The sequence below is a fragment of the Papio anubis genome, chromosome 4 (assembly GCF_008728515.1).
Source record: "Papio anubis isolate 15944 chromosome 4, Panubis1.0, whole genome shotgun sequence".
Lineage (NCBI taxonomy): Eukaryota > Metazoa > Chordata > Mammalia > Primates > Cercopithecidae > Papio > Papio anubis.
Genome location: NC_044979.1, coordinates 114,232,485 through 114,258,039, shown reverse-complemented (window position 1 = coordinate 114,258,039; position 25,555 = coordinate 114,232,485). Strand labels below are relative to the sequence as shown.

Sequence of the window (25,555 nt, the reverse complement as noted above, 5' to 3'; positions counted from 1 at the left end):
TTTGGATGGGAGTGCTGGGCTGCATCATTGTGGAACTTCAAAGTGTTCCCTTAATATTTTGGGGAGTGCAGTGTTGGTGTAGAGTTAGGCAGCTCATACGTTTCCTCCTAAGAGTTTGCATAGCCTGAATACACAGCTTGAAGAACCTCAGTAGGAATGATGTATGTGAAAATTGCATTCCACTTTATAATACATTAGTATGTTTTAAGACAAAAATAGTTTAGACCGACAAGCCATTCATTGTAATCGATAATGCTGTTTTTTTTTTTTTTTTTGGAGTCCACTTTGAGAAGTGCTCCTTTGTAGAAGTCCTTGAAACTAGAATCAGGAAAGCTAGCTACATCCTGTTCCTCACATAAATTGTTGGGAAATCTTGGGAGAGTCACTTCACCTCTTGTCAGCTGAGAAGATTGATTGGAGGTCACAGATTGGAGTTCTCTTCCAGCTCCACGTTCTGTGACTCTAGAATGAATACTGAGAACACGTGATGGTTGGGAGGTTGGCAGTGGTAGCACTTCCTGGTGGTGTGAATGGGTAGGTCAGAGAAGGCTGGATGTACCGAGTGAGCAGAGGCAGTGGCATGGTGAGGACTATCAAGTCTGGGGATTCTGTGTTAGAAGTCTCAGGTGTTAGGAGAGAGAGTTCTTGTTGCTTTGCTTTTGTGGAGTTAAGATGAGCTGGAGTATCAGGAGGATGAGCAACTCTGACAGCAGTGGACTCAAAGCGGTAGAAACATGAATGTTAGAATGTAGTCAGGGCTTCAGGTTATCTGCAGAAGTAAAAGTGGTTCTGGTGTTGTTTCCAGTTTTTAACCTTTTAGGATTTTATTGATTTTTTTTTCCCCCCCTGCGTACATCATCATCTCCTTGCACTGTGTGGTGCGTGCTGCATAATTTTTTACTTCTTTTGCCAGCAGGAGCTGGGGCAAGTTACTTAACCTTTCCAAGCCCTATTTTTTCTCATTTTTGAAATGTTGATGCTGTCTTCTTCACAGGATTTTTGTGAGGGTTTTGAGAGAATGTTTGTAGAATCATTTGACACAGTCTGTTAGCACCCTTTTGACTGCCTGTGCAGTGCACACAACATTGTTATTTAATACCTGTCCACATTCTAGCCCTTTAGAATCTGACTCCCACCCTTGTCCCAGGTTGCTCTCTCAGCCTTTCCTCCCTCCAGTTGTTGCAAGAGTTTTTGCCATTCCTTGACAAGCCTATTCTTGGAGCTATGGCGTTTCCTCCAATGGTTCCCTATGGAAGATGTGCCTCTCATTCAAGGTCTAACTGGAATCCTCCTTGTTCCAAGAAGTCTCCCTAGATTTCTTTTGCCAGATATGCTGATTCCCACCCATACTCTGACAGGGAATTAAGGGCTCTGTCACGCCCCCTCTTGTATCAGAGTTTTCATGTGTGGGTATGTCTTCACTGTACTTTTTTGGTAGAGAGGTCCCAGCACCTTCATGGGTGTGACTGTGTCCCAGAAAATGTTAAGAACTTATTTACACACCAGAATTTTGAGTTCTTAGGAGGCAGCAGAAATCATTTTCATGTTTTTTTTCGTTTGTTTGTGTGTTTCTTGCACACTGTAGGCACATAGTAGATGTTTGTTGAATTGAATGTCCATGCAGTGTGGTGAAAAATAGCAGCAGTCCAGTAAACCTGGTTGCATTTGGAGAATTGAAGTTCAGCCATATTTTCATGTTTCATTTGTGAGTCTGAATTTTGGATCCTTTATAACCCACAGTTGTACCAGGACCGTGTATTCTTTGCATTGTGAACAAAACTGGGGTCTGTAAAAATAATGACAACAAAGACCATCTAACTGTGCATATTTTAGGTTTGTAAATATTGTTAGCCTTGGTTTGTAAGTTTTTGATTTTGTTGATTTTGGAATCCTCCTGTTAAACACTGTTTACCTGTCAGCTTTTGGTGAAGTGGCAGTGCATTTCCATTTTTCAAGTGGGAAAACTTGTCAGTTTATGACTTTTAGTTCTCTCCTTAACAGATTTTACCACATTTCTACAAGATATGTGGTACAGTATTGGGCAGATGAACTGATTGCTGGGTTGCTGTTTGATTTTAGGTATTCAAAACCTTTGACCACATGGCCCGTCAGGATGATGAGAAGAGAAGGCAGGAACTTGAAGAGAAAATCAGAAGAAAGGAAGAAGAAGAGGCCAAGACTGTGTCATCCGCTGCAGCTGAGAAGGAGCCAGTCCCAGTTCCAGTCCAGGAAATAGAGATTGACTCCACCACAGAATTGGGTGGGCGTCAGGAAGTAGAGAAAGTGCAGCCTCCAGGCCCACAGGACCCTGTGAAGGAAATGGCCCATGGCTCACAGGAGGCAGAAGCTCCAGGAGCAGTTGCTGGTGCTGCTGAAGTCCCTAGGGAACCACCAGCTCTTCCCAGGTGGGAATTTCTACTTTGCAGCTTCCTTCTTTCTTGCTTGACATCTGGTGTTTGTGTTTGTCCATAATTCATTCTTTGTAACACATCAATTCTTGATGTCAGTATTTATTTAGCTCTTCATATTTGCAAACTGCTGCATTACAGTCTTTCAGTTACGTAGGATGGGAGGTCAGTTGGCTTAAGGTCAGTTCCCTCATTAGATAAGGTCAGTAGTCATACAACCATTTGAGATACAGAGCCAAAATTAGAGCCTTGACTCCTCTCACAAAGACCTAACTTTATCTGTGTTTAGAGGCTTAGCCTCATCAGCTCTATTGTTTGTGTTTTTCTCTCTGCAGGAGCACTGCCAGGATGTGCTCATAGTGCCTGAGGTATAATGGACACCTGAAATGGCAGTCTGTTTTAGGTGACTGGATTCACATCCTGGCTATGCTGCTTCCTGAATGTATTACCTTGAGCAAGCAGTATAATCTTTCTGTGTCTCAGTTTTCTCCTCTGTAAAATGTCGGTGATAATAATAGTACCTGTCTTATAGAGCTGTTGTGAATTTTAAATGAGCCGATAGTCAAGCAGCTAATGAGCAGTAGAGCTTGAATGTGACATAAGGTTTCCCTGAATCAAGCCTCATGCTGTACTTGTACTCACTTTTTAGGAGTTATGTTTCGTGGGTGCTCTAAACTTAGTTATACAGTCCTTCCTTGCAGTCTGAGTGAGAGGAGCTGATCCCTTCTTGTGTGGGAGTTGTAGCAGTGTCTGCAAGACAGCCATGAGCCTCTTGGCCTGCTTTGTTTTTTGGAAAATTCACTCTCTTCCCTCTTTGATAGGATGGGTCACCTGTGTCCCCCCGAATCCCTGCCACCTTGAGTTCTCTTCTGTTTTTCTTACTCCTGTGCTCTCTTTCTGACCTGTTTTGGGGGAGATTGTGTGTGTGCATGCACATTTTTAAATAGAAACCGGATCTTACTCTGTTGCCCAGGCTGGAGTGCAGTGGTGTGATCATAGCGCAATATATGAATTGAACTCTTGGACTCCAGCAATCCTCTCGCCTCAGCCTCCTGAGTAGCTGGGACCGTAGGCATGCACCACCACATCTGGTTAATTTTATAATTTTTTGTAGAGATGTCTGCCATTATACCTGGCTAAATTTTTAAAAGATTTTCTTGCTGTATTGCCTAGGCTGTGGGGGAGTTTTTGAATTTTTTCTTTCTAGTTAGTGGAGCAAAGTGAACAACTTGGAATGGCTTATAAAATATGGAGTAAGAGAAAATAAGTTTTGTAAAGACAGGAGGGGCAAGATTGCAGAGTCTTAAAGGCCGGGCTAACTAATGAAGTTCAGAGAAAACAATTGTTTGATGGTGGAACCAAATTGATGGAGAAGGGGAGCAGTTCTTGAATATGGAGCTCTGGATGAGAAGGGGTGAAATAAAGATTTAGAGATTGGAAGTGGGAAATATAGGGTGGAAGGCAGACATCTGATATTTCCTTGCAGATCTTTTAAAAATATTTTTTGTAGTATAAATCTGCTGATAGTGAATTCTTTCAGCTTTTTTGTCTGAAAATGCCTTTATTTCATCTTGCATGTCTGAGGATATTTTTGCTGGATATAGAATTGCAGTTGACACTTTTTTTTGTTTTTGGTTTTCTTTAAACATTTTAAAGACTGTAATTCCATTGTCTTCTAGCTTGCACTGTTTCTGATGAGAAGTGAGTAGACATTCTTTGTTCCCCTGTATGTGAAATATCCCCATTCTTTTGTTATATCAGCTGCTTTTAAGTTATTATCATTAGTTTGAGCAGTTTAAGATTTACTCAGGCATGATTTTCGTTGTGTTTATACTATTTGGGGACTTTTGTGCCCACCCCTCAACCCCAACACACACACACACACACACACACTTAGGAGGTCTGTTTTCTCTTTGTCCTTCCTTTGGAATATTTTCTGTTGACCTGCCTTCAACTTTACTGTCTTTTCTCCTTTAGTGTCCAATCTTTAGTTAAACTCATCTAGTAACTTCTTAATTTCAGATAGTTTATTTTTCAGCCCTGCTGGTTCCCTTTGATTGTTTTTTATGGCTTCGATTCCTACCTTGGTTTTCCTTTAAATCCTTCAGTATACTTACAATAGTTTAAAGTCTTTATCTGCTAATTCCATTATCTCTGTGATTTCTTGGTTTATTTCTATGGATTGAGTTTTCTCCTGATTTTGGGTCACATTTTCTTTTTCTTTCAAATGTCTGATAATTTTTGATTGGATGCTAGACATTAACAAATGTTATGCTGTCGAGTCTCTGGGTTTTGGTTTCTTCTGTTGAGTGTTGAGTTTTGTTCTTGCAGGCAATTAATTTATTTGCTGATCAGAATGATCTTTTTGAAGCTTGGTTTTTATTTGTATTGATTGATCAATTGATTGTAGAGTCTTAATGTTACCCAAGCTGATCTGGAACTCCTGGTCCCAAATGATCTTCCCACCTTGGCTTACCAAAGTGCTGGGATTATAAGTGTGCACCAATGTGTCTGGCCTTGTTTTTCAGTTTTGTTAAGCTGTGTCTAGGGTACTTTTATTTTAAAGCTAGCTTAGTCTTCTAAGACATACCTTTTTGGGGCTTCTGAGTGCTCCAGCTGTTTAGTGAGGTCTTTCCATTCTGGCTGGTTGAGGCTTGAACATCTCCCAGCTCCAGGGATTGTCCATCAGTTACCCAGTTCCCTACTTGTCTCATGGAGTTGCACTTTACACGTGTGCAGTTTTGTATTCAGCCAAAGACTCAAGGGGATCCTATGAGGTTTTCTAGAGTTCTATATGTAGCCCCTCCTTACTAGTAGTCTTTCTGTAAAATAATCAGATGTGAGAATGAAGATTGAATATACAAAGTTGTTTGTCATAGTCCACTTATGCTGCTATAACAAAATAATATAGCCCGGGTGGCTTATAGACTACAGAAATTTATTGCTCACAGTTCTAGAGACTAGAAGTCTAAGGTCAAGACTGGCCGATTCAATGTCTGGTGAGAGCCCACTTTCTGATTCATAGTTACCTCACTGTGTCCTCAAATGCTGAAAGAGGTGAGAGAATGCTCTCAAGTCTTTTATGAGGGCACTAATTCCAGTCATGAAGGCAGAGCCGTAATCACCTCGCGAAGTACTAATCCCAGTATCTTGGGATTAAGATTTAGCATAGGAATTTTGGGACACAAACATTCAGTCTATAGCATTGTTCACTTCAGTTCTATTTATTCCAACATTACTTATATTAGCAAAATTTTGGAAGAATGCTGAATTTCTATAATAAGGGAATGGATAAATACATTTATAAAATGCTTTTAAAGGTTACTGACACGGTTATTGTGATGGTCAGTTTCATTTGTCAGTTTGGCTAAGTTACAGTCCTGGTTATTCAGTCAAACACTCATCTTGGCATTGCTGTCACGGTATTTTGTGGATGTGATGCAAGTTAATAATTGGTTGACTTTAAGTAAGGGTGATTGTCCTAGGTGATCTGAGTGGGCCTGATCTATCAGCTGAAAGCCTGAAGAACACAGCAGAGCTCCCCTGACGTAGAAGAAATTTCTCCGATGGACAGCAGCTGCACTCAGTTTCTGGAGAGTTCCACATTGGCCTGCTATGTGGATTTCAGACTGGCCTAGCCAGCCCCCACAATCATGTAAGCCAATTTCTTGCAGTAACTCTCTTAATAAATACATTTATCCCTTGGTATCTGCAGGGGATTGGTTCCAGGTCCCTCGTGGATACCAAAATTCATGGATGGTTAGGTCTCTTACATAAAACAGTATAATATTTGTGTATAACCTATGCACATTCTCCCGTATACTTTAAATCATCTCTAGATTACTTACAATCCCTAATACAATGTAAATGCTATGTAAATACTTGTTACACTGTATTATTTAGGGAATAATGACAAGAAGTTTGTACGTGTTCAGCACAGACAAAACAATCCTTTTTTTGAATTTTATTTTATATTTTTTGATACTGCGTCTTGCTCTGTTTGCAGTGACTTGATCTTGTTTCACTCTAGCCTCTGCCTTCTGAGCTCAAGCGATCCTCCCACCTCAGCCTCCCAAGTAGCTGGGACTACAGGCGTGCACCACCTTGCCCAGCTGATTTTTGTATTTTTTGTAGAGATAGGGTCTTACTATGTTGCCCAGGCTGGGGTCGAACTCCTGAACTCAAGTGATTCACTCGCCTCAGCCTCCTAAAGTGCTGGGATTACAGGTGTGAGCCACCATGCCTGGCCTTTTTTTGGGAGTATTTTTGATCTGCAGCAAATATTTTGATCAATATTTTTTGGGAATATTTTGATTTGGGATATGGAACTCATGGATAGCGAGGACTGACTATATCTGCTGCTTCTGTTTCTTTGGTAGAACCTTGACTTATACAGATATTTTCATGATATGTTAAGTGAGAAGGGGAGAATTCAAACTATATAGTCTAACATCAAATTTGAAAACTTTAAAAATTATATATGTAGAAAAAAAGGCTGGAAGAAAATAATAGTAGTAATCCCAGAGTGGTGGAATTGTGTTCTTCATTTTTATCTTTGTCGCTTACTATATTTTCTAATTTTTCTGTAATGACCATTTATTTTGTTTCATTAATTTTTTTGTGTGCCTTTTATGATCTCTAAAAAATGAAAAGGGGGGATTGGTTTTGATTTCTGAGTAATAGAGTAGAATAGCTACTTTGTTGTTTTATAGAGACCCTATTTTAAAATTCTTGAACCAATGAATTATGTTCTGGGTTAGAATTAGAGTTAGTTTTGTGAGTTCTACCTTAAAAATAAGTATAGAGTGAAGACTTGCATATGTTTCCGGAAAGGTAACCTTTCTAATTGGTAGCTCTTTGTTCAGAATAGACTGGTATTGCGAGAATCCTAATCAAACATTTCCAAGGACTGGAACATTCTCAGCTTCAGTTACTTGTTTTCCTCTAACAAAACAGGAAGTTGTGGCACTGATCTCTGGTTATACCTGAAATGTAGTATTTTAGCAGATTTGAAAGTAGAACATGAAAGACCATCCTTTTCCTTGTTCTACCTTTAGCAGTACCCCCAGTCCTCCCACCAATGTTCAGGATGGTTTATCCTATAAACTGTAGATCTACAGTTCTTTTAATTGAGTAAGTTAAGGTAGTTATTCTTTAGAAGATCACACAGAAGCACCGCCTTTTGTGGGCACTCTGTCTAAAATCAGTTACCTAGAATCTAAGTCTTAGATTGCTGATTTCTGCTGACTCCTGCTTGACACGTTTTTTGGTTCTAACCAGTATTAGGCAATAGCTCCCTTTTTGTATGCTACAGTAAAGTCACATCACATACTTATTTAATTTAAATAAATTCAGTGTAAGTTCTGGGAAAAAAGAAATTATTAAAAATAATGTATTTATATTTTGTATGTATGTATTTTGAGTTTTATTTTTTTAGAGACAGGGTCTTGCTGTGTTGTCCAGGCTGAACTCAAACTTCTGGGCTCAAGTAATCCTCCTGCCTCTATATATGCATTTTTGTTATAAGGTGTTCATTACTGTATACAGACAATTGTTTTGTGTTTCAGTAGAGTATAATTTATGTAACAATACAATTCATTCCTTGTAGAATACAGTTTATGACTTTGGACAAATATAGTCTTGTAACCACCGCAGTCAAGATAGATGACCGGTATGGTTTAGCTGTGTCCCCACCCAAATCTCATCTTGAATTGCAGTTCCCATAATCCCCACATGTCATGGGAGGGACCCGGTGGGAGGCAATGAATCATGGGGGCGGTTATATCCATGTGGTTCTCGTGATAGTGAGTTCTCATGAGACGGTTTTATAAGGGGCTTTTCCCCCTTTGCTTGGCACTTCTTCCTGCTGCTGTGTGAAGAAGGATATGTTTACTTCCCCTTCTGTCGTGATTGTAAAGTTTCCTGAGGCCTCCCCAGCCATGCTGAACTGTGAGTCAATTAAAGCTCTTTTCTTTATAAATTACCCCGTCTTGGGTATGTCCTTATAGCAGTGTTAGAATGGACTAATACAATGACATTTCCATTGGTGCCAGACTCCCAGATCCTGGCAACCTTGTGCCTGTGTTCTGCCTTAAAGCTGTTGCAGCATACATTGTTATTTATACATAATAATGTACAGGTTTCATTTACAGTATTTTCAGGGTGATTTGGGGGAAATTTTATTTTGACCTAATTTTACCATCACTCTGATTTTAGCATCTCCCTGACTAATAACCTACAACTGGTCTGAATTTCATTCTTGCTCCTGCCCTGCTGTTGCTGCCAGGACATGTCAAATGAAGATCAGAAATACTCCCACCCTAGTGCTTAAAATAACCTATCTTTTTTTTTTTTTGAGACGGAGTTTTGCTCTTGTTGCCCAGGCTGGAGTACAATGGCGTGATCTTGGCCTACTGCAACTTCCACCTCCCAGGTTCAAGCGATTCTCCTGCCTCAGCCTCCCAAGTAGCTGGGTGTGCAGGTGCCTGCCACCATGCCTGGCTAATTTTTGTATTTTTTTAGTAGAGACAGGGTTTCACCATGTTGGCCAGACTGGTCTCGAACTCCTGACCTTGGATGATCCACCCGCCTCAGTCTCCCAAAGTGCTGGAATTACAGGCGTGAGCCACCATGCCCGGCCCAAAGTAAATAACCCATCTTATTCCTCAGAGAAGAGTGAGAATTTGAGCACACAGATATTACCCTATTTGTACAAGATAGCATCAGAGAATGTGCTTATATTCTGTAAGGATACTTTACAGTTGTAGTAGTTGTTAAGGCTGGGCGTGGTGGCTTATGCCTCTAATCTCAGCACTGTTAGAGGCCGAGGCGGGCTGATCATTTGAAGTTAGGAGTTTGAGACCAGCCTCATCAACATGGTGAAACTCCATCTCTACTAAAAATACAAAAAATTAACCAGATGTGGTGCGTGCCTGTAATCCCAGCTACACAGGAGGCTGAGGCAGCAGAATTGCTTGAACCCGGGATGTGGAGGTTGCAGTGACTTGAGATCGTGCCACTGCACTCCAGCCTTGGTGACAGAGCAGAGCAAGACTACATCTCAAAAAAAAAAAAAAAAAAAGTTCACAGTAAAGACTTTGTAAAAAGTGAAAAGTGCCATTTGAGCTTCAGTGTTTGTGTAATACTAGACTGAGTGACCAGTGCCTGCAGACATAATTAGGACTGTGGAAGAGAGGGGCGCAAAATCTGCAGCATCTTATGACATAGTCACTAATTAGGCATTCATCAAGAGCTGCCTGTTAGGGTTTGCCTCTTGGATGACATCACAATAGGGTTTGGTGTTGGTTTTCTGGGCACGGGCTGTCAGTGTCAACTTTCATAGCACCTGCAGTTCAGACTCTTGACCTGCAGGTGTTGCTGTAGGCAGTGGGATGGTAACTGCCTTTGCTAGTGCTGGGATGCTGACAAAAATCTCCAAAAGGCTGTGTCAGTTCTGGGCTTTTCTCTTTAAAAATCACGAGCAGAATTCTTTAACAAAGAAGAAGGAAAATATGGTAGCACTAAGAATGTCAGTTACTGCCTAGAAACTGTTGTCTTTGTCCTGTGTGCTTGGACTGGGTGTCTTCTTGTCCTTTGGATGAGGAACAGAGTGCTCCAACACTGTTGGTGTGCACTGGGCAGTGACAGGGCCCTGGGTCCAACCAGGCCATTCCTCCTGCCCTGGACAGAGAAGCAGAGTAGTGGCAGTGTACCAAGAGGGTGTCATGGAACAATTTGACATATTAACCCCTTCTAGGACAAGCCCATTAGAACATAAAACCTGAGAAAACTGTTCAGTACTTTCTCTTGCTTTGGGTAGTGTGGCCTTTGTGCCCAGTTACAGGGACCTCAGTGCTTCTTGGGAGGGGAATGGCATCATTTGGAAAATAAGTTTCAGGTTTCCTAATAGTGTCCTTGGCAGATACTTCATCATCATCAGACTGCTCCCTCCTGACCTGGTCCCCGTAGGTATGGGTGCTCTTCACTCCTCTCATCAGCAAAGTCTTTCCAGTAGTACATCCCTCTGCTTTCCCCAGCAGATAACCCTGCCTCTTTGGAGTTTGTGCTTCGTTTTACGTTATTCCTTTACGGCTGGCTGTGCCCACATTTTCAGTGATACAGGACAGAGACTTACTCAGCCTTTCTCACTTCCTAGCCCTTTATGAGGTGACCCCCAGTGCATGCCGAATTCCATTTCTTACTACCTCTTTTTTGGTTTTGCTTACTGTTTTTGCTCAGTCTGTTATAACAAAAGTACTGTAGCCTGGGTGGCTTATAAACAACAGACATTTATTGCTGACAGCCTCTAAAGGAGGCTAGAAGTCCAAAATCAAAGTGCCAGCAGGTTCAGTGGTGAGGGCCCACTTCTTGATTCATAGACCTGTCTTCTCATTGAGTTGTCATGTGGTGAAAAGGGCAAATGAACTCCCTTAGGCCTCTTTTATAAGGCCACGACTCACATTCACTACGGCTCTGCCCTTATGACCTACTTGCCTCCCAAAGGCCCCACCTCCAAATAACATTACTTTGGAGGTTAGGTCTTCAACATGAATTTTGGAGGGACACAAACATTCCTTCTATAGCATTCACCCACCTATCATGACATCTGTGGCTCTTGATGTCCCTCGGGTGGGCTGTCAGGAGAATAGAAAGGTGCCTGTGCTCCGGGCCTGAGACTTCTTTCTGTGTGTAGGTGCACACTGCCTGAGAAAGTTGGGTTCCTTGTTTTGTCTTTAAACAGCTTCTCCTTTACTATTCAAGGCTTTTTCAGGTGCCCATTGCAGGAGACCCCTTTGTAGAGTCATGGGGGCTTAATCAGAATCCCCTTCTCTCCATATACCCAACTCCATAGGCTCTGGTGAGGATTGAATGAGATCTGCTTAGCATGATTCCTGAGAGAGTGTGAACTCAAGTAGATAACTAGCTATTATTGTTACTATTATTTCTCTTGAAAAAGCTTTTCATTTTTCTTTCTGATTATTTATACTCAGTGTACAATGTTTGGAAAATACAGGTAAGTATATAAAGAACATTCCTTCACTTCCTATTAACTTTTTGAGATATTTTCTATGGCTTTTCTTTCCTTTCTTCTTCCTTTTCCTCTTCTTTTTTCTTTTTTGAGACAGAGTCTTACTCTGTTGCCCAGGCTGGAAGATAGTGGAGCACAGTGCAATTGTAACTCAGTGCAACCTCGACTTCCTGGGCTCAAGCTGCCTTCCTACCTCAGCCTCCTGAGTAGCTGGGTTCACAGATGTGTACCACCGTGCCTGGCTAAGTTTTAAAAAATTTTTTGTAGAGACGAAACTCCCTGGTATTGCCCAGGCTGGTCTCTCAAACTCCTGGGCTTAAGTTATGCTCCTGCCTGAGCCTCCCAAAGTGCTGGAATTACAGGCGTGAGTGTCTGTGCCCAGCCTGTTTTTTTCTTAATGTAAACATATACATAAATACATGTATGTATATTTATAAAATTTTATTACACTTTATCTTCTTTTATGCTAAACAGAGTATTCTGAGCATTTCCTGGTATTCCTTTTGCTGATTTTGAATTCATGATGTAGACTAGCCTGGCCAGTATGGTGACAGCCCGTCTCTACTAAAAATACAAAAATGAGCTGGGTGTGGTGGTGCGTACCTGTAGGAGGCTGAGGCAGAAGAGTTGCTTGAACCCAGGAGGTGGAGGTTGCAGTGAGCTGAGATGACGCGACTGCACTCCAGCCGGGGTGACAGAGCGAGACTTCGAATAAAATAAATGAATTCGTGATATACACTGTTGAGTGTTGTCTGCCTGAAGTGGCTCTTGTCCTTGGATGAGGGCGTATGCTGCATAGTATGCACCGAGAGAGAATAATGAATTGAAAGCCAGGGGTTGAGGGATGTCTGTCTGTTTCTCGTCAGATTCAGCTTATGCACTGAGAGAGAATAATGAATAGAAAGCCAGGGGTTGAGGGATGTCTGTCTGTTTCCCCTCAGATTCAACTATCTGTGGACCCCACCTGGGGATCGAGCCTTGGGCCACCTGGCTCAGTCTCATCTTGTGTCATAGCTGCTATTTCACCTTTCCAGCGATTCACCCTGAAACTGCACCTTCTTTAAGAAAGCTCAGGCATAAGAAGCCTCCAGGCGATTTGACTTAAATCACAAGTCAGGAAAACCTGATTTAAGTTGTTAGGAGGACTTTAAAAAAATTATCACAAGAAACATTGCATTTTTATTTTTTATTTTGCAATTTATTTTTATTTTGCAGTGAAGGTTATATGCTTCATTTTTAGAAAGCAGTATTGAGTTTGCTGGATATTGAAGTTATATCAGAAAATAACCTGGTATCTTAACTTTTCAGAGTTGGATGGGTTTGAGGAGCATGTGGTCAGGGAGGAGGAAGAGAAGTGTTAGAATCATCTATGAAGTCTTTCCCCTGGAAAAATATATATTTCCAAAAATTGAGAACCAATGATCTGCTTCCTTTTTACAGATGACGAAATTGAGATGTACAATGATCAAGTGCTTTGCTTAAAATCATACATTTAGAAGATAGGGCCAAAGAGTTATTGGGGATTGAAGCAGAACTACCTCGTGGACTGAGGATTTATTTGCATTGCCGTGGTAGAAAAAAGTGACTAATTACCATACTATCTGAGAGATACTTTTTAAAAACTAGCCAATTTCTTTTAAAATAACCAACTTCTATTTGAATATTTTTCTATACTAATAGTTCTACTTTTTACGCTAGCTTGGTTTGTTTTGATGTTGGAAAGGTAATGTACGTACTTCACAAAATGTTTATTAGGTAGAATTTGAAATACAAAAGACAGTAGACAGAAGAACATGACTCCTCATGTGCTCATTGCCCAGTTCCAACAGCAGCCTGCTTTTCTCCCTCCTGGGTTATTTTGAAACAGATTCTGCCTTGTATCATTTCATCTGTAAATATTTTCAGCCACTGTTTAAACTTCCAGTTTTCTTTTAGTGTCTTAATTAAAAGAAAGTTCTGTTTGAATCAGGCTATTAATAAGTCAACCAATGCCTCATAGTTGACCTTCCATTTTTCTCTCTTTTTTTTTCCCTCAAAATTTATTTGGTAAAGTAAATCAGGTTATTTGTTTCTATTTCCCACTGGCTGGATTTTGCTGATTGTTACCCACGTGTGGTTTAGCATGTCCTCTGTCCTATTTCCTGTAAGTTGGAGTTGGATTTAGGGTAACATTTTTGAAAGTTATGAGAGTATGTAATAGAAACAGGTTCTTCCTAGAGGTGACTGTTGTCAATATCGTCTTTTGCAAAATTTTTATATTTTATGTGTATGTATATATTTTCCGTATTATATGTAGTACACATGCACACACAAAAGCACATCTGTGAGTGTTGCCTTTGTCATATCCCTGGAATGTGCTGTGAACCTTTGCACTAGATAAGCAGCTGACACTGACTGAATACTTCCTATTGCCAGGTAGCTTCTCCTTAGTGTTCACATAGGTTTTTCACTGTCTTCACAACTCTTTGAGGCCAGTCTGTTGCCTTCCCATTTTGTAGTTTAGGAAACTGACCCAGGCTCATGTTGTTGAGCAGTGGAACCCAGTTTGCCTTTGGGTGGTTTGCCCTGAGATTCTCCGCTATTTTAAAATGCTGATTCCTTATGTTCATATTGTTTGGTCCATAAAACATAAAATAAAATAAAATGCTTGGACCATTGCTCTAGAGATCTGATTTAATTGGTCTGAGTATGGCCTCTTCTGTGTCATGTCTGGATTTTCAGAAGCTTTCCAGGTGACTCAGATGTGTGGCCAAGATGTTTATTAGCTGCCGTATAGTATTCTGCTATGTAGATCTTATTATTTAATGAGTCCCCAAGGAGTGTGTACTTGTTTCCAGTGTGCCAGCATCACAAATGATGTTGCAATGAATATGTGTTTTAAGTGTCTCTTGGAACATGTGTATGAACATCAGCTAAATGAATTCCCAGAACAGGAATTACTGGGTCAAAGGGTATGGCGTTTGTAATTTTGATGGATGTTGCTAAGTTGGCCTCAGGGAGTTTGTGTCAGTTTGTTCTCTCACTGCTAGGTTGTCTGAGGGTACCCGACCCCATCCTAGGTGTCAGCCGGAGTCCCTAAATCCTTTCTGGGCTACTGTTACCTTTTCTTCTTTGGTTTTCTTTGAAATGTCATTCACTTTTGAAGTATCTTGGATTTAACTTTGTATATGTTTCTGTATTTTTTTCCATTCTGTGTATTTACAAATACTAAACCATTTGTTCAGTTTGTTAGTACCACGCTATTTTGTTTATCATAGCTTTATAATACATTTTAGCACTTGGTAGAACTAGTGTTTAATCTTTTTACCCCCAGATTTTTCTCAAATATTCCCATAAATTAATTTTTGCATATGAAAATTCTGTTGAAATATTCATTGAGAATACATTAAATTTATGTTTTGCATCTTTACATTGTTAAGTCTTTTGGTCTAAGAAAAAGTTATGTCTTATTTACTCAAGTCTGTAGAATTTTAATCTTTTTATTCAGTAAGTCCTATACACCAATATTGAATTCTGTTACTGATTTCTAATAGTTTCTCAGTTGATTTTCTTGGATTTTCTAGGAGTGCAGACTATTTCTTATTTATTGTAGTATTTTAGTAACAACTGTATTTAGTAATAAGTCATATATGTATTTGTCACATTTAGAATTCTAAATGTAATTGTATTTTTTTCCTCCCCCTCAAAATTTGTTGCTGAGCAACTGGAAGGATGGAGCTGGCAGCCACTAAAGCACTGGAGGGGAAGCTTCTCAGGGGTGACTGGGGTTGGTCACGGCTGCCATCAATCTGAAAAGCTGGCCAGTGGTCGAGGTGGCATTACTGAGTAGGCAGTAGACACACGAGTCTGGAGTTCTGAGAAGAGTGGGAACTGGGATGGGCATTTGGAAAGCATTAGCATTTAGATGCATTTAACCATAGACTGGGTAAGATCACCAAGGCAGTGAGGGTGGATAGAGGAGACCAACCTGAGAGCATTCCAGGAGCTCTTGTGACTGGTGCAGTAACCCCTCCTTTAGACCTGTTGCTTCATCTCTGGTTTGTTCATGGAGTCTGGATGAGCACCTAAAATCTTGTGTCACTTTTGTGAGCTTTTGTTACCCCTTGCTTCTAAGAGGTATATCTAAAGTCTCTGTGTCATCTCTACTCTGTAGTGGGTGGCTTCAGTGTGTCCCTGGGTAGGTGATTCTCTATTCTCTGTCCCATGAGTGGTGGCTATAAACACTTCTGTGTGTTTACATACTCCTATGTGTTTACAAAAAATCTTTATGTGCTTTTCCTGTGCAAACTGTCCTTTGTGTATCTTTTCTTGTGGCCACTCATGCTTGCCTGCTCATTCTGTCAGCAGAGAAGTCAGGAGGAGGAGAGTGGGACTGACCTAGATCACCTGGCCCTGAGCTGGTCGTTACCATGTGCAGTTGACCCTCTGTATCCTTTGGTTCCATATCTGCAGATCCAACCAACCTTGGATTGAAAATACTAAAAAAGCTCAAAATCATAAAAAATAATACAATGATAAAAAAATGCAAATAAAACATTTAACAGCTATTTACATAGCATTTACATTGTATTAACTATTATGAAGCTAAAGATGATTTAAAGTATACATGAGGACGTGCATATGCAAATACTACACCATTTGATATCAGGATATCAGGGACTTGAGCATCTTTAGATTTTGGTATCCTCAGGGCTCTTGGAACCAGCGCTCTGTGAATACCAAAGGACAACTGCATATCTACTCGCTGGGTATTATTTGTCATTACCATGGAAGGCAGGGAGTTTGTTCATTGTGGATTCTACTGCCTGGCACATAGTTGGCACTCAGTAAACAGCTGAACAAATAATGATTGAAGTTAAAAGTCACATTGAAGATGATCAACCTTTGAATTTTAACATATCTCATTAATGCTACTCTTCAGTAACATTTAGTTTTTCTCATATTGTCACATTTGTGTATGTTCCCTGTCTTATGAGGGCAACTCAGAGTTGTGCTTTAAACTTGCTAGTAGTTTGAACTCTTGGTTTGGTCAAAGTAAAGATAAATAAAAAATAGTTAAAAGTTAAACTTGCTAGTAGAGGCCTGAGGCCACTTTTTTGTCTTCCAGCAATTATGCTGAGCCATCAGGCTGTCAGCTGCCCCTTCTGGTTTTGTTGTTTGTGCTCTTGCCCTTCTTTCCCTTCCCTTGTGGACTGCTTCCGTTGCAGCCCCTGAGTTACAGATGCCCAGGACCATGCAGAGCCCGGTCCACGCAGGCCTCGTGCTCTCTGAGCCACGCTGTGAGGGAATTGGAGTAACCTGAGTTTTTATATCTTCTTTAATTAAGCCAAGGAATTTGCTGTGGAAGCAGCATCTGAGTGACAGGCTGACATTGGGGGGACCTCAATCTGAGCCTGAACGTGTGGGCAGCTCTGTCCTGTAGAATTTGCTTTGAGACCCTCTGGAATAAGTCATCTCAAATGACTTGGCTCTGAGTTCTGTGAGCTGAGAAATCAGATTTGGAGCATGTTATCTGGTCTTTAAAGTAGCAGCTGTGGGATTCTGAAGAGTGAGGGTCAGATCTGTGGTCTGGCTGCTGGCTGCTGTGGTATGGAGTCAGTCTGTTCTTAGTAACCAAAGACTAGCATATTCTCTCTCTCATATAACTGTTAATGTCTGTTTATTTTTTGGTCTTTTAAAAAAGTCTTTGAATTTTAGATAATTCACATCTACCAAAAAAATTGCAGAAGTCATGCAAATAATTCTCAAATAATGCTCTTCACCCAGCTTCACCAAATGTTAGAGTCTTTTATAATAAGGGATTACCATTAGCTCATCTGTAGACCTTGTTTAAATTCCGCCTGTTGAATGATGTCCTTTATCCTTGGCTCAGGGTTCAATTTGTTATTGTCATTATATTCGTGGTTGTGTCTCTTTTCGGTCTCCTTTATCTGGGACAGTGACAGTTTCTTGGTCTTTTCATGACCTTGACACTTTTGAAGAGAACTGGTCTTTTTTTTTTTTTTTTTTTTCTTTTTTCTTCATTGCTTTTTTTGTTTCTTTTTGGGTGGAATGTCCCTCATTATAGTTTTGTCCAATGCTTCCTTATGACTGTATTTGTGTTACATATTTTTGGCAAGGATACCACAGAAGAATACCACAGTGGGCCCTTAGTGTGTCATGCCAGGATTTGCCCCATTCCTTCTGATGTTAATTGTGATCATAACTGTGATCATTTGGCTGAATGGATGACTGCACATTTCTTCCACTGTGGAGTTATTATGTTCCTTTTTGTAATTAATAAGTATCTTGTGGGGAGATACTTTGAGACTAGATAAATATCTTGTTTCTCAGGATACTTTTACCACTAATCTTAGCAACCACTGATTATTCTTGCCTGAAACAATTATTACTGTACTGTTTGCTAAATGATTTTCTATTTTTATCATTCTTTCTCCCTTTATTATTTAGAATTATACTTGTCAAAAGACAATATTATAACAAATTTAGTTTAAAGATCTAGTTGGCTTTTGTGTTTCTAGAATTGGGCAACATTTTATTCTATAAAATAGAATGAGTATTCCTATGAGCTGACCAAAGGAGTCAGGTTTTATAGGCAGAAAAGGGCTGAGAAAACAGACAGAGAGAACAAAAAGCAGATCGTTTCAAAGTCACTTCCTCATAGGGTTGAAATAGAGAGGTCTTCCTTACCTGCTGACTCAAGTTGACTGAAATCTCCTGTTTTTGTTTGTTTGTTTGTGTTTGGTTGGTTTGTTTGTTTGAAAACTGGCCCTTTTTAAAGTACATTTTGATTATCTCCATTCTGGTTTGGTCTGGTGTGCTGGGGCCTTGTGCAGGAGCTCAGTCCAAAACAAATGGACTGTAAGGACTGTAAGTTTCACATGCTGTAAGGAAGAGCTTTTCTTTCTCCTCTACTTGTTTATTAGTTGTTGGTGTATGTCAGTGTGTATTCATGGACAGTTATTTTATAGGTTATGGTCCATTACTATTGTTTAATTCCTCAAGTGGCTTCTTCCAGTTGTCTTTTCCTGTTAACATGTTTGCATCATTTTTCAAGCACTTCTTTACTTTCTTGAACACTACAGGAAGTTCCAGGTTTGAGTTCTTTTCCTGCCCTGGCTGTGGAATGGACCCCTTCTCCAAGAAGTCCTTGGGTTTTGCTAAGAGATTGGGATTACAAGCCAAGAGCTGGGCCTGCTGTGTTAGTCGGTCCTGTGGTGTCAGGCTTCTAGACTCTCCCAGTGGATGAGCAAGAAGGATACCCGTCTCCTACCTTGTGGTTTGCTGCTTTGATCTCTGAAACTGTTACATTTATCTTTTTACTTCCTGACTCTAGTCTTTTCCCCCCTTTAAAAAAAGTTAGGGTATGGAATGAGAGTGTGAATCTTGGAGTCTAGAAACCATGCATTCAGTTGCTAGTTCTGACACTGATAAGCTGTCTGGCATTGAGCAGATTCTTTTGTCTCACTGGGCCTTAGTTTTCTTTTCTTTTTCTTTCTTTTTTTTTATATACAGTAGGGTGATAACAATTAGAGGGCTGTTGTAAGGATTAAATGAGATAGTATAATTAAAGCTTTCAGTATAAGCTAAGTACTAGGTTTGGTTCTTGTTTTCAGCAAGTATATATGGAATAATTTTTTTTTTTTTTCAGGGCCTTGGGGCAAATGGTGTTTAAGATTGCCAGCCTGCCCCAATCTTCTGCCCTGTCCCTGCTGGGCCTCATTGGGGACCTTGGTCTCTAACCTGCCCCTTGATCGAAGAGCTCCACCTCTGACTTGTCCCTTGATCTGGGAGCTTGGGCTCTAACTTGGCAGCCTGGATCAGGGGATTGGCCGCTGACTGATGCAGAGGAACCTCTGGCTTCTCTTTCTTCCCTTGAGCAGTTGTACAATTTGAGTCAGTAAGGGAGAGAGAATGGCTCCTTTCTGGCCACCCACTAGCAGAAGTTTTGGAGTGGGCGCTTCGCCGTTCCCATGTTAAATGAGCAGTTCTGATTCTGTCTGGGCACATTCTGCTTCTGAAAGCAAAATTTCACACCGATCTCTGTGGGTGGTATTATTGTGAGGGCCATTGGAAGAGACTCTCCTTCCCTCCCTCCTTTTCTGTCATAACTTTTCTATCTTTATTGACCCATTCTTCAGTAGGGGTGAGATGCTGGCTCAGCAGGCCCTGTAATAGCAGCACACTCAGCCCTGTAGAGGCTGGAGGAAGTGACACCCAACCTTCTTCACCACGGGGGGCCAGTGAGGGTGAATGTGGGGAAAGAAACCAGCCAGTGCCCCTCAGTCTTCACTGCTGGTAGCTGAGCCACACCATAGATTTGGACCAGAATCTTCTCCCAAGGAGGGCCAGTGCTGTCTTCCTGTGACCCGCATGGCAGAGTCTGAAACACCTGTCTGAGCTAGTCACACATTCCCTCACCTGGTGGGGCTTTGTGACCTGGTGGTTCATGGGAAGCAGGGGTGTTTGCACACTTTCTCCCTCCTGCCACTAGCATGCCTCCTGCTTTGCAGGCTCACCCAGAGCATTCTGTTCTGCTGCTGCTAGAGCTTCCCAATAAGTGGGTAGGTAGGACTAGCTGTGACCTAGAAAACACTTAGCATTATCCAAGTGTCCCTAGTGAAAAGCTGAATAAAGCAGGAGAAATGTCACTTTGGATGCTCAAGTTCTCCTAGGAGAACAAACTTACAGACTTTTTGTTTCCCCTAATTTTTGAAGGCAGCATGGCTGAGCCCAGAACCACATGGCTGAGCCTGGTACCAGAGTGGCTGGCAGGATGAGCACTGCACAGATTGGTGTGGTGACTAGCAGCCTCCTTCCTGAGGCCTTTGGGGACCTGCTAACTGTGCTGGGTCTTAAGTAAGAAAAACAGAAAACTGTTTTTCACTCCAAGGAAAACAAGCAATAAACCCCATGTACATACCTCCCAGAGCTCTGAATAAGAAAGGAAACCAGGCATGGTGGCCCCAGAGGTGTTCAGGGCATATGGGTGTGATCCCTTCCCCGAGTGGGTTGGCAGTGCCCTCTTGAGGGGCTTTTTGTGTCTGCTGAGTGTTTTCCAATTTAGCATGGCTCAGGGGATGGGATGAGGGTTCTTCAACTTTTCCCTTGTTTTATAGCTTTTTTCCTTAAGTTGGCCCTGGGTGGCTGTCCCTGCTTCTAGGGGGCATTGTGAGCTTTACATTGGTGCAGTGCTGGCTCCTGACAAGCATCTGGTTTATGCCACTGAGATGTCTCATGTGGAGTGGCTATGCCACCCAGGCTTCCATGGTCCTGGGTTCACTGGTCATTTCTTTCCCAAAAGTATGCACTCATGAGGTCAGCTTTGTATCTTTGGGGCCAAGCGTCTGTGATTTTGCTGCTCTAGCTTTTATTTAAATTTGACGCTCTCGTACCCCTCTTACCCTGAACTTCCTATTTTTCCTTAAAAGTTTTTCTTTTTTTTTTTCAACTGGTGTTTTGAAAAATGCGGTGTGCATATATCAAAAGCAATTTGAGAAGTATGGGAGGGTGTGTAGTGGAACTTTGGTGGTCTTCTCACTCACGGCCCTGTCTGTGGCTCTCTTCTGCTCTACACAGAGAGGTGACTGTATTTATCCACTCTCCCCTAAGTGGCTGCTGTTACCAGTGTCTGGTATACTGGTCAGGAGATATTCTTTGAAAATACAAGCATACTTACCTATGCCTGTCTTCTTACTTTTTTCTTTTTTGGTTAATACAGTTTATTTTTAGATTGACTTTAGGTTCACAGCAAAATTGAGCAGGAAGTGCAGAGAGTTCTCCCTACACCGATGGCCTCCATGATTAATGTCCCACATTCTCTACTTTTTCAGTTTTAACCTTTCCACAGATGATAGTGGCTGTATACACTGCTCATCCGCGTCAGCCTCAGTGGGTGTCTGCTGTGTTCTCTAATGGCTGTTTAGCAGTTTCCCACTTCATGTGGACAGACCTTAAGGTGTTGATAATGTTTTACTGTGTGAACTGTGCTCTGGCTGTCTGTATTCTCTCAGCCTCATTTCTGGTGGAATTACAGGAGAATAGTGTGAGATGACTCTGACATTTTTAAAATCGCTAAAAATTTCTTTATAGTAATATAGAGGAAAATTAGAGAATATATGTAAAAAACATTAAGATTAAGGAAATTTAAAATGCTCTCTGTAAATGTCCGGGGAGTGTCCCATGCTCGTGTGGGGTCCAGGGCATAGGGCGGATAGCAAAGCGTTTGTGTTTGAACTGGTGCTGCTGAGGTGGAGCAGAGCACAGGTGTCAGCTTCTGCTTCTACCTTCATTTGGGCCCTTCTGCTCCCCTGCCACTTCCCTGGGCCCTGCCCTGGGCTCATCCCCCAGGATGGATGTGGGTTATTGTTTTTGGCACTGTAAGACGAGGGAATTTAGAATAAGGAAAAGAGGGTTGAGATTCTGTACTAAATACCAGCATTGTTGGGTGTATTAATTTAAAAGCCGGAATGGGGATAACGCTCCTTCTAAACGGGTATTGGTCCATAGAAGAAGAACAAATTAAAGCTTATGTAAAGATTTGGTGGGCCGGGCACGGTGGCTCACACCTATAATCCCAGCCCTTTGGGAGGCCAAGGCGGGCAGATTACTTGAGGTCAAGAGCTCGAGACCAGCCTGGCCAACGTGGTGAAACTCTGTCTCTACTAAAAATACAAAAACTAACTGGGTGTGGTGGTACATACCTGTAATCCCAGCTATTCGGGAGGCTGAGGTGGGAGGATTGCTTGAGTCCAAGAGGCGGAGGTTGCAGTGAACCGAGATTGTACCACTGCACTGGGTGACACAGCGAAATTGTTGATCTAGTCAAGATACAAATTGTTGATCTAGTCAAGGTACATTTCTCTGTGCCTGATGTTTTTCTGAGACATGGGTGTATGATTTGTCCGGGCTATATTGTGTTCTGACCCAGAGACCTTGAAATGAAAAAAACGTGTAATTTAACTCAAATTAATGGGACCATGCAGCTCTTTTTCTTTCTAGTTGGCCTGCTGTCACTTTGAGGGACAGTTATTTAGAGGAGGTTAATTTGGGAAATGATTCTTGCTTCGTTTTCTTTTTCTTTTTCTTTTCTTTTCTTTTTTTTTTTTTTAAGATGGAGTCTTGTTCTTTTACCCAGGCTGGAGTGCAGTGGCATGATCTCAGCTCACTGCAGCCTCTACCTCTCAGGTTCAAGCAATTCTCCTGTCTCAGCCTCCCGAGTAGCTGGGACTACAGGCGCATGCCACCATGCCTGGCTAATTTTTGTATTTCACCATATTGGTCAGGCTGGTCTCGAACTCCTAATCTCAGGTGATCCACCTGCCGTGGCCTCCCAAAGTGCTGGGATCATAGGCGTGAACCACTGCGCCCGGCTGGGAAATGATTCTTTTGGTCCCTCATACTGCCTGCAAAGTTGTAGAAATACTAAATTCCCATTTCATCCAGAAAATATATTTCTTTGAAAATATCCGGTTTTTTTTATTTAGTAAAAATACATTCCTTTTGTAAATAGATAAAACTCAAGACCCTTTTGATCAACCCTCAAGCCCAATATTCTCCCAGAGAGTTATCATTGTTCTTGTGCTCACCTTTTGAGTTTTTATTTATTTGAATTTAGTGATTCCAGTTTTTAATGTTTAAGATCGCTGGTTGATTCTTATGAGTGTAATATTCTCTTAGACCACTTGGAGGCCGTTGATTGTGCCTGTTTTTAAGTCCTGTGTCTTTACTAACTCTGTGTTCTGCAGCATCACTTCTTTAGGTGTAGAATTTGGTGCCCTTTTCTCAGGGTTTGGGGATACTCAGCTGTGTATTAACTTTTAAATTTGAGGTTTCTGTTAGCCTGTCTGGATGCTGTATGTTTTCCAAAGTTGGTCTCTAGACATTGTTGGGGGCTTGGCTAGGCATGGACTATGCCAGCTGCTAATTCTCAGGGATGGCAGGCTCCCTGCCCTCTGTGGGTGTCACCCGCTTGTTCTCGCAAACCAAGTGTCCCACTCTCCTCTCTGGGTTTGATGCCACTTGGGTTCAAGTGAGTGGAGTTACATGTGTGTTTGGGGGGAGGGGCAGGAGGTTGTTCCATTGTTATACCCTAACCACATTGTCCCTTGATACTCACAAAGACAAACTACAGCAGGCTAGGGTTTCTGGGCATCTCTGCCTCCTGACCCTATCGGGGTCAAGACACACCCAGGCTACACGTGTAGCCTTCGCCTAGTATCTATATTCAGTGCCAGCAGCTATCTCTTGAGGGCCACGGGCACTCATACAATGCAAAAGATACTATAAATCTCTTGTATCTTTATATATATACACACGCATGTATACACACAGCCTGGGTGTGTCTTGATTAGTAACCCAGAATACACAGGCAGTGTTGCTTTGGTGATGAGTTTTTCAAAAAGGCAATTACATTTTAGTAAAGGCCATAATCAGACAAGTTGTATTCCTGGAAAATTCACGGTATAATAAAAACATACAAAAAATTATTCGAGTTTTTATCTAAAATTGAGTTAGGTTACAGGCTCAGATAAATGTTCAACAGCTTCTGCCTACCTCGATGTCTAATGGGATGTGTGAAGGTAGTACGGATAGGGGACAGTGCCCACTGACGCTGTCCACACACTCCCAAACTCCCAGGAGGCAGGGCCCACCCTCCCTTTGAAAGCTACTGATCAAGTAGAGTTTTCTGTTTTCATTCATGTTTGAAAAATTGGAATAATCTGCTTTATGATTTTTTTATTCCCTGAAAAGTTAAGCTAATAATATTTGTCAGTGTTTTCCCATATAGGAACATTTTCTGAAGATGTGGTTGTTAGGGGATTTTAGCGTATAAGTTGTGTGTGTGTTAGTTTTTTCTGGGTAATTATATGGTTGAGATGCTAGTGGCACACATTATGGTTACATTTGTTCAGTAACTGTAACTCGAGCCCTGGAAATTAGGCTTTTTGTATAAAATTTCATAGCAATTCATGAAATGTTTGTAAGCAAAATGTACCCCGCTCCTTGACTAAGTTACCTTAAATATCCTTAAAGGTAGAGAGGTAATGCACATTCCTTTTTCTCTTTCTGTATGTGTGTATATATGAGAGAAAGAGTGTGTGTGCACATGTCCCTAATAATTCCTACCTCAGAGCAGTGGAAGGCCTCTGAGTTTGATAATATGCTTTGCATGTGCTGTATTTGTGAACTGCCTCAGAACATCTCTTGGGGAGACTACCTGGGTTCACGGACCATCTGCCTATGCACCTGAATCATGTGAGCCCTGATTTTGTTTACCATGGAGCCAGGCACTTGAACACTGTCACGTCCCAACTGTGTCCATCCCAACTGTGGACAGCTTTTACATGGTCCACCTCCTTGCCTTCCAGGACCCCTTCCTCCCTTCTCCTTGGCTTCTGGGGCCCTGCACCCATGAAGGCCAGCACAGGCATCACCTTCTGTAGGAAGCATTTCTGACCTTCCAGAAAATGAACTTTCACATGGTCCGGGTTAGGGCCTGGATCCCAAACTTTCTGTTTCTTTGTTTCCTCCCCCTTTCAACCATTGTGGCTGAGGTGTGGCCATACTGCATGTCACATGGCTGGTGAAAGACCCCTTTCTCTCTCTCTTTGGTGCTTCTTCAAAGGCTCCTTGATTCTCAGTAGTATAGGTCAGATTGTACCATGTGTGGTACCTGTGGCTATCTGACTCAATCATGGGAGCTTTTCTGTCCTTCCCACAGCATCCCTAACAGGCGGGAAATGATTTAGTCTTTATGAGTGTGCCTCCTGCCACAGGGAGACAGCCTTTTCCTGTTGCAGATCACACTGATTTTTAGAGAAGACTTCTCTTCATATGCAGCTTGCCCTTCTATCCTCCCATCCCATGTATATGTTGAGTACCTTCTATGATGTTTCAGGCCCTGTTCTAGCAGTCAGACATATAGAGTGGGAGATGCTCAAGGGACTCACAGTTTAGGGGGAGCTTGAACAAACTGTTGGAATCCCATGTGATGAATGCAGAGGAAGGGGCCAGACCCATTTTCTGGAATGTCAGAAATACTTCCTGGAGAAGGTAATGCTTGTGCTGGCCTTCGTGGGTGCAGGGCCAAAGAAGCCAGGAGAAGGGAGGAAGGGAT

At 41.6% G+C, this 25,555-nt stretch overlaps 1 protein-coding gene across 2 annotated transcripts in view; it reads left to right on the top strand.

Annotated features, from left to right (window-relative positions):
* Positions 1-25,555, top strand: part of NUDCD3 (NudC domain containing 3) — a 106,972-nt gene that overhangs the window by 3,484 nt on the left and 77,933 nt on the right. For both annotated transcript variants that reach the window (XM_009203011.4, XM_003896041.5), the window contains exon 2: positions 2,080-2,405. In XM_009203011.4, coding sequence (XP_009201275.1) covers positions 2,080-2,405 — 326 coding nt within the window. The remainder of the gene's footprint in view (positions 1-2,079; positions 2,406-25,555) is intronic.